The sequence below is a fragment of the Berghia stephanieae genome, chromosome 1, assembly GCF_034508935.2.
Source record: "Berghia stephanieae isolate SIO BIC M18660-M18661 chromosome 1, UCSD_Bste_1.3, whole genome shotgun sequence".
In the NCBI taxonomy this organism is placed as follows: domain Eukaryota; kingdom Metazoa; phylum Mollusca; class Gastropoda; order Nudibranchia; family Aeolidiidae; genus Berghia; species Berghia stephanieae.
This window is the reverse complement of record NC_088360.1, coordinates 97,885,802-97,895,801: the sequence shown is the minus strand read 5'-3', so window position 1 is coordinate 97,895,801 and position 10,000 is coordinate 97,885,802. Positions and strand designations below refer to the sequence as shown.

Below are 10,000 nucleotides of genomic sequence, written 5' to 3'. Positions count from 1 at the left end.
ACAACGAAGCGAAGCCATCAAAATGTATGCAATTTGACCTCTAACCCCGCCTTTTCTAAAACCTCAACAACAAAAAAAGACTCCAAAAAAAAACCCAATAAAAACACAAACACTCGCGGATCCCTTTTCAAAAACCAATTCTTTAATAAATGTAAAATTATTCAATTAAATGTAATATATTGTTTTTTTCACCTCAGTTTTATCACATGAAATATTATTATATAACTTAGCACAGGAAAGAAGGATAACTCATCTTCTCAGCAAAATTAAACACTGATGCAGCCAAAACTTTGTGTGGGGGTTTAAAGACGATTTCTTTTGTAACCCCGTTATCGTTGGTTAGAGAAATGTGATTTCTAAAAAAAAGAAAACAAATAGAGTTTAACTAAAAATCTACGTTTATAATTCATCCAATCAAGAACAGTCGATTTTATTCTCCGAAATCAATCTATTCCCAAAGTTAGATTTGAAACAGTTCAAAATGTTGCTTTTAAATTTGAAATAAACAATGTGATTGACGAAGAGAAACCATCATTTGTTGACCTCTGTCACACCTGAAAATATACAACAACGAACGGAGTTAAGTTTAAGTTTAAGTTTTTAAGGGTTTTACGACGCTTGCAACACATCAAGGTCATATCAGCGCCAGTAAAATGTATGAAAATTGGATAGTAAAAAGGTATGGAATTACAATTAAAGCACCCAAGAAAAGGTAAGACAAAGGGGAATTGGTTCAAATAGGAAACAGATGTAGATTCCAAGAGCACACTATCAAAGTTCTTTGTTTGCGATCACCTTAAAGTCGCATCCAGACACAAGCACACGTCCTGACTAAGAGGAATACACTCAGATGTTTACAAATCATACACAATATGTAAACAAAACATATAGTGCAGAACAGAGAGATGATTTACAAGGAAAAAAAATATTATCTCCCAAAACTAGCTATACAATTGACTGTTTCCCTTTCAGCCAGGGTATCCGGCCAAGTAATCTCATTCCAAGACAAAGACAGAAAGCATGTTGGAAAACAGCTATAGGGGGATAGAAGACATAGTGAGTGCCTCCCTGCCCACTATGGGAGGCAAAGAACCCCACCCAGCAACGAAGGAGGGAAATATGTTATCTGCATTGGTCATCACTTACTTTCATTACATGGAAAGATGTTGCTTATTATTCCACCCCTCTTCTTAAATAGTAACGCGTAATGATATCACGTTTACAATAATAATTTGTGACGTCAGATTATCAAGCGTAAATTTCACTAAAAATTAGATTCTTTAAAAAGAAGTATCATTTGAATGTTTTTGAAGATGTCTTTTATTCAAAGATGACGAAATTGGAATCGATTGAGGGGTAGAATAAATGATTTATTACACTCTTGCGTTTTGGAATTCGAACTCTGTTCCCATGGCGGCGCGTCCGGAATTCCAAAAGGCAAGAGTGAACGAATCGTATATTAATACACCCCTTCCGTAGTTTCTTATAGAAATAAACTAGTCAAGCCACTAATGCAATAATGACAGCTTGTGACGTAACAATTTTAATCGAAGGTCAAGGTGAGCACTCATTTATCGAAAAATTAAATACTTCTGGCCTTCACCTTTCAAAATAGTTTTCCGTGCTCTTCACAGAAATATCAGAAATTGTAATGAATCGGGTCACCATAGCTTGTTACGTCACTTAAAAATTAAAAACAAAGGGGAATAATACGCAACAATGTGGTCTTTATTGTTGTTGTTTTGTTTTGTTTTGTTTTGTTTTGGTCACTTTAAATCAAACTAAAATCTACTTCTAATCTCGACTTACCTGAAAGTTATATTTATACTTCTGATATTTTCATATTTATTGACTTTATAACGATGAATTTATAGGAAATTGCACAACAGGGGTGTTATAGTAAAATCTTTGACCAATAATGAGTATTTCGTAACCTTGGATAAACCCTCTTAAGGTCGGACTCATCTCTCGGTCCGAAAATCTAATAGAGGTTAAAAAAAAACTGTATATTATTTAGTTGTGGGCGGGAGGGGGAGAGGGCGGTTAATTAGAGCCTAATAAAAAAGAAAATATGAGGTGTCATCCTTCGCAAGCGCAAGTGATGCAGCTGATTTTTGGGATGTTTTTTGTTGTGTTTTTTTTCAAATTTTTTCTCAGATCTTTTCCAGATTTATTATCCTTGGTAAAAATAAAAAAAGCATGGCAGTTCAAGATGTTATTTTCTCCTACACGCATCCTGTTTTACTAAAAATAGTAATTGACGCGTAGATATCTTGACCTCAATGATGACTCTATATTTCAAATCCGAGAACAATTCATTGTAAAGATGAATATATTTTGATAAGAAATAATATAGGTAAGGTCATTAGTAGTAGTAGTAGTAGTAGTAGTATTAGTAGTAGTAGTAGTAGTAGTAGTAGTAGTAGTAGCAGCAGTAGTAGTAATAGTAGTATTAGTAGTAGAAGTAGTAGAATTAGTAATAGTAGTAGTAGTAGCAGTAGTAAGTAGTAGTAGTAGTAGTAGTAGTAGTAGTAGTAAGTAGTAGTAGTAGTAGTAGTAGTAGTAGTAGTAGTAGTAGTAGTAGGTGGTAGGTAGTAGTAGTAGTAGTAGTAGTAGTATAGTTAGTAGTAGTGTAGTAGTCATTAGAGTAGTTAGTAGTAATGGTAGAGTAGTAGTAGTAGTAGTTGTAGTAGTGTAGTAGAAGATAGTATTAGAGTATAGTGTTAGTAGTGTTGAGTATAGTACGTAGATAGTATAGTAGTAGTATATTGGGCAATATTATAAAGTAGTAGTACAATAGTAGTAGTATGTAGTATTAGTAGTAGAGGTAGGAGAGTCAGTAGTAGTATAGTAGTAGTAGTAGTAGTAGTAGTAGTAGTAGTATTAGTAGTAGTAGTAGTAGTAGTAGTAGTAGTAGTAGTAGTAGTAGTGGTAGTGGTAGTAGTAGTAGTAGTAGAAGAAGTAGTAATAATAGTAGTAGTAGTAGTAGTAGTAGTAGTAGTAGTAGTAGTAGTAGTAGTAGTAGAAGTAGTAGTAGTAGTAGTAGTAGTAGTAGTAGTAGTAGTAGTAGTAGTAGTAGTAGTGGTAGTGGTAGTAGTAGTAGTAGAAGAAGTAGTAATAGTAGTAGTATTAGTAGTCCTTCAGAGCCATTAGGCCCATGGAGCCGGAGTGTATCCCAGTTTCCATAGCGTGAAAAGGACAATAGCAATTGCTTGCTACTTTTGGATAAGACGCTGGACTATCACAAAGTACTTTCGACCAAATCTAACACAACCAGCTACCCAATCACTGCTGGGTGGACAGGGGGGGGGGGATCAGAAAAAATCTCGACTGCACTCGGAATTGATCTCGGTCTCTTTGATTATGAAATGATTGCTCTACTAACTGAGCTATCGGGACCCCCTATATATAGGTAAGGTCACTGGAGGGGTATAATAATCAGATTCTTTAACTACAGTGTTAAATTTTTGAACTCCTTCCAAATGTACGCTACAAACTTAGCGCAGCGGCATTGAAGTTGTTCGAAATTTCCAACGCAGGAATCTAAGACCGTTCTATCAGGCAATGATATCATTATCACACAAGGCTGTGTGCAATACAACGTTTTAGTATGTAACCTACACCTGAAATAGGTATTATGTTTGAATAAACTAAGTGCCTATAACAAGGCGGAGTGCTTAGTGCCAGTTTGATAGTGTGAGCTGCCTTCACTAAGAAGTAGAAGAAAAAAGGAAGAAGAAGAGGAAGAAGAAGAAGGAGAGGAAGGAGGAGGAGGAGGAGGAGGTTGAGGTGGAGGAGGAGGTGGAGGAGGAAGAGGGGGGTGAAGAGGAGGAGGTGGAGGAAGAGGGGGATGAGGAGGAGGAAGAGGGCGAGAAGGAATATGAGGAAGAGGGGGAGGAGGAATAGGGAGGAGGAGGAGGGGGAAGAGGGAGAGGAGGAAGAGAGAGAAGAGGATTAGGAGGAGGAGAAGAAGAAGAGGAATGGACTGTCAACCACACACCTTATTCGTTGCTATTTTGGTCAGCGTAGCGGGGTCAAATACGTCATCACTCAAGTTAGAAGTGTCGTTGGAATGAACTTTTCCCCACTCCAGGGCGTACTGGACAATGTCCAGTACCAACTCCTCGTTTGGACGCCTCCAGAATATCTCCACGCCCATTCCAGACTCCTTGTATTCCGTCTGTCGCTCTGACGACGCAATGACAATCACAGTGTCGTCATCTGACACCACGTGAGCTGAAACAAATTCACCAAGTCATAAAACTAAACGTGAGCATAATTAGTAGATAGAGCGGAATATCCATTAACTCTCTCTCTCTCTCTCTCTCTCTCTCTCTCTCTCTCTCTCTCTCTCTCTCTCTCTCTCTCTCTCTCTCTCTCTCTCTCTCTCTCTCTCTCTCTCTCTCTCTCTCTCTCTCCTCACCAGCTATTTTTAGACTGTCCCCCAAAAAATCCACACCCACCCGACACAAAAATAGACTTTTTCTAATCAAACAACAAAAATAACAAGTGCATTTTATACAGATTGTTGTTCAGCAAAATTGTGTCTACACACAGTATTTAGTATTTATAGCTGTAATCAGAGAATTTCTTTACATTTTGTGATGTACAAGAGAAATCAGAGTGAGAAAATTGTCGGTTGCATCGTTACGAATGTAACGAGTTTCCTATGGTTGGTGTAGATGGTTAAACGCCCTCAAATGACTTTACAACTGGTCCCTAACCAACAGCAAAACCTAACATTTTAATTTAAAAATGAGCTTTTATATAGCGCAATATCCACTAAACGTGCTCAACGTGCTTTACAGGAAGATAGATGACATCTGTAAAGGCGGGGTTATAAATACAGAGACAAAGCTGTTACGGTCAAGTACCCATTTTATAATTGCGCCCAGAGAGACATTGTGAATAAAAAACATTTTCCAAGGACTCAATTTTGCGCCAGTCACAGCGGGACTCCAACCTGGGACCTACCGATGCGAAGACGAGTGTCATACCTAAAGGCCAGAAAGCCGCAGTAAATTTGACCTACTGTCTCATTTGGAGCGATCTATAACAATTCAGGTTTTCATCCAACCGAGTCATTGATCAAATTATTTATTTGGATATGTCTTGTAAACATAGCCATGGTGGAGATGAACAGAATGGCCTATTGTTATGTTGAATATTTCGAAAACGGTAATCACTATTTTATCATCTATGCCAGTTTAAGCACATTTTGCAATGCGATCAATGATCCGAGCACATGGACAAAAATATAGATGATCCGAATGAAATAGATGCTGAAAAGTTGTTTTACAGTAAAAGTGACCAGAAATGAGATTTCTTGAATTTTTGTGATTAAAAACTATATATATATATGTGAACCATCGCGTCAAATCGATGTTGTTTTGGGGTGGTATAAATGCTAAAAAATAGAATTTATAGTGAAAAGTATGAGATTTAGATCAAATTAGAATGTTTATTGGGTATTGAATCGACGTATTTTAGAGAAGTGACAATAAAATCAATATATTTCATGGTTTTTGTGATGATTTTATAATATCTATTTAGGTATTTCTTCGATGAGCTAATTCCAACATAAGCACTAGATTGACGCGACATGACCAAAAAAAAAAAATGGAACAATTCATGTCTCCGTTCTTGACCTTTCGTGTTCAGTGTTTGTTTATTATAATCCAATGCGAGGGCTCATAGACCAGAAATAATAATAATATAAGCAATAAATCGTCCCAACTATCGGGTAACCTCTTTAGTATCTCATCTGAACGATATTCATGGGGTCTAAAGTTCAAACCCCGGTCGAGGCAGGATGATTATTTGGAGGCGATTTTATATATATAAATGGAATTTTTAGGACACATTATCCGCCACCCTGGTTTGGAAATACTCGCCTTGACTGGAAAGATGAATGGAAAAAGAATAAGAGGAAGACAAAGAATAACGTATTTGAAAGGGATAAGAACTTGGACAGATGAAGCTGAGAAAGGTGGCGCTGCTTTAATAGAATTGGCAAGAGATAGATCAGCTTGGCGGAAGATGACCTCCGACGTCTGCTTCAGATATGGAACTACATGAGATGAGATATATATATATATATATATATATATATATATATATAATATATATATATATATATATATATATATATTGCTCTCTTTCTGCTTTTTCTGGCATTGTTTTCATACATACTTTTTTCAGAATCATATATAATTTTATAAAGTTTCACATTTTCAGTTGTGGGTGCATCTTTTAACGCCTGGTTCAATTGGGCTATTTGAGCTTTTTCAGCATTTGTATATCGCGCAATATCCACTAAAAGTGCTCAAAGCGATTTACAATGGGTAATGACCAACAGCAGCACGTAACATAAAGAACGAGACTGACGCCTGTTAGGCGATAATACAAATTTGTTTCCGACACAGACAACGCTGTTAACGGCCAGGTACTCATTTTACACTTAAGTAAAGTGAGATAATGTGAGTAAGGACTCAACTCTGCGCCGAACGAGGCTTGAACCAGGGACTTCCGGTCCAAAAGAGAGTGTCATACAACAAGGCCATATAGTCGCACATGGTTCACCCCGAATGATAGTAAATAGTAATAGTAAATAATGAATTTATATAGCGCCTTAACATCCACGTTCATCGTGCTCTGTGGCGCTTAAATGATGGACAGTTATCTCAACGTCTCAGACTACCTACCAGCTTTTGTATGCAAAAGAGAGTCGGTGTTATCAGCGTAAATAATGTCTCCAAATGGACTCTCTATAATCTGACCAGGGCCGGCCGCTCGAACCTGAAATACAAAAGTAAATAAACAAGAAATGATGATTCCATCTTTGTTTATTTTCATCATTCAGAGAAAATCGCAAATTTTTCGTAATTTATTTACAGAGGTGAGCCTAAAAAAACTTTTCCTGAAAAAAAATGGGCAGTCATTTGTTGTAATTTATCAGGCTTTACGCCTGACTCAGAGGCAATGTTTCTACACTTCAAACACAGAGAGAGACAAAATCACAACCATCCATAAACTATTACACACATACAAAGAGGGAGAGAGAGAGAGAGAGAGAGAGAGAGAGGGAGGGAGAGAGAGTGGGAGAGAGAGAGAGAGAGAGAGAGAGAGAGAGAGGGGGGGGGGGTTACAACCGTCCATATCATATTGCACTATAAAATGGAAGCGATATAGATTCAGGTTTTCGTCCAACCGAGTCATCAATCACATGATTTGTTGCTGTCCAATGATTGGACATTTCTTACTAAATGTAAACACGCTGTTTTGTTTGTAAAAGTTGTCAATATACCCATGTGTCAAGCTGAACAAAATAACTAATCGTGATGTTAGATATTTCAAAAGCTGTGAAGAATGTTCACTATGTAGGTCACTTTGATCACACTTTGCAATGTGACCTATGACCTCCGAGCACATGGAAAGGTCATATAGATTATCTCCATTCTGATTTCGTTTTCTCTGAATAAAAGGTGTTTACAAAAAGAATTAAATTATAATTCACTTTTTTTTTTAATCTACTTTTAGTGAAAGTTAATGCTTGATTATCTGACGTCATAACATTTATTGTCAACTTGATATCATTATGGGGAGGGGTAGAATAATATATTAGCGATCATCATACATAAATATGAGGTTTTCAACAAATGTTTATAATGAAATTCAAACTCACCATTACGCCTACAGTCTCGTAACTTTCCAATGTTGTAACGTTTAAAAATATGTCAACAGAATATGTGTCCTGGGGAAAAAAGAAAATACAATATATCACCCACAGTCTCAAAATGATATCTATTTATGTCGATATAATAAGAGTATTCTGTACCTCCTTTAACTCTCTCTTTATCAGCCATTTTCAGGATTTTCTTCAAAACTTCCATCCCAAATAACACAAAATAGAATTTTTATCACTCAGACATAATAGCAGTAAAATTCTTGCGATACATATATAATTTCTTTAGCAAAACATGCTCTACAACACACTGTTCATTTTCTTTCAATCTTATGATGTACAAAAGAAATTTGAATAAGAAAAATGTTGGTTGTGTCGTAAGTTATGTGACGATTTGATTTTCCTATAGTTGATAAGGAGAGGGTTAAACAAACAAAAGTGTTACAAGGAAAATGCTTCTTCTACTGCTTCGACAATCACTCCTTGGATTCTACAACTTCTTCTCTGTATATTTTATAATCCCGTTTAAAAGACACTCATTAATTATCTGATATTTATTAAATGAATTTAGTCTGCCACCTTAAAACTGTATTATATAGGGTTGATTTATATGTTAAAATAAAATATTTAGACAAAATACGAAACGAGTTAAATTTAAATGATTTATGAATTAATGACAGTGTTAATAGTTTCTTAGAGTAGTATCTCAGAGCCAGTAGACCATGGAATCTGAGTTTATTCCAGTAAAACGGACAATATCAATTGTTTGTTATCCTTTGGATAAGACGCTAGTACTTTTTTCTGCAAGAACGATCAAACCCAGTTACCCAACCGTTTCTGGGCGGCTAGGACAAGAGTGATCAGAAAGAAAAAAATTGACTTTACCCGGGATCGATCTCGGTCCCTTTGCGTGGGAGGCGAGTGTTCTACCAACTGACGTATCGAGATATGATTCATCCCGAGATAAAACCGCTTTGAGGTGATAGGTCACCAAGAAATACAAGCACAACTTAATTCTTATTTTTTAATTGAGCATTTGTATAGCGTAATATCCACTAAACGTGCTCAGAACTTTCTACAAGGGGTCTCTGGCCAACAGCAACATTTAATATTAGGCGATTTTACAATATTTTCGGACAGAGACAACGCTATTAACGGCCAGGTACTCCTTTTACACCTTAGCACAATGAGAGAATATGAGTAAAGAGCCTTTTCCAAGGAATCAACTATGCGCCTAGAGAGGCTCGAACCCGATGCGAAAGCGAGTGTTATACCAAAGGACCACATAGCCGCATATAAGACCGCTTTGAGGTGATGGAACACGGGCACAACTTACACCAGAGACAGAGCGATGTTCAGGGATTCCCTCGAATTGTTTGATCAGCATGGAAGACTTCAAGTCCACAATACCGTAGAAGATGTGGTACATTTCCACTTTCCCAGCAGATCCAATGTCCTTGGGTGGTTGCCATGACACCAATCCCATGATTCCTCGCATCAAAGGAATCAAGGTCAGCTTTAACTGTGAGACTGGCCCGGGTCTGAGTACTGAAAAGTAAGGAGTTGTGGAATGAAGAGTTAAAAATGAAAGCATCTGCAAATCGCGGATGGTGCCTATATAGGATAGTAAATATTATATATATATATATATATATATAATATATATATATATATATATATATATATATATATATATATATATATATATAGCATCTACCATAAAAAAAGTCTCTCAGAGCCATTGGGCTCTTGGAGCCGGAGTTTATCCCGATTTCTATAGCGTGAAACGGACAATAGCAATTGCTTGCTATCTTTTGGATAGGACGCTAGTGACATGGTATGACACTAGATTTCGGATAGGAAGGTCTTGGGTTCGAGCCTCGCTCGGCGCATAGTTGAGTCCTTGGAGAAGGCTTTTTTCACATTCTCTCACCGTACTCATGTGTAAAATGAGTACCTGGCCGTTAACAGCGTTGCCACTGTCCGGAAAAATTGTAATATCGCCTAACAGGCGTCATTTCCAGCCCTACATGTTAAACGTTGCTGTGTTGGCCAGGACCTCTTGTAAAGCGCTTTGAACATGTTTAGTGGATATTGCGCTATATGAAAGGTCAATTAGAATATAATATCCGAAAAGTTTCGACCTTAGCTCAAGAATATGAATAGACAAAGGTTTAAAGTTTAATATATATATTTATTATTATATATATTGAGCTTTATATAGCGCTATATCATTGAGCTAATTGCTGCTCAAATCGCTTTACAAGGGGTCCCTGGTCATCAGCAACATTTAACATGTAGGACGGGACATGCCGC

General features: G+C 36.9%; 1 protein-coding gene across 1 annotated transcript in view; it reads right to left on the bottom strand.

Moving 5' to 3' along the window:
- Positions 1–120: 120 nt before the first annotated feature.
- LOC144962501 (uncharacterized) overlaps positions 121–10,000 on the bottom strand; it is a 43,513-nt gene continuing 33,633 nt past the window's right edge. The window contains exons 11-15 of the mRNA XM_078895498.1: positions 9,021–9,232; positions 7,685–7,753; positions 6,705–6,798; positions 4,001–4,236; positions 121–554 (exon numbers count right to left, since the gene is read on the bottom strand). Coding sequence (XP_078751624.1) covers positions 549–554; positions 4,001–4,236; positions 6,705–6,798; positions 7,685–7,753; positions 9,021–9,232 — 617 coding nt within the window. The 3' untranslated portion in view covers positions 121–548. The remainder of the gene's footprint in view (positions 555–4,000; positions 4,237–6,704; positions 6,799–7,684; positions 7,754–9,020; positions 9,233–10,000) is intronic.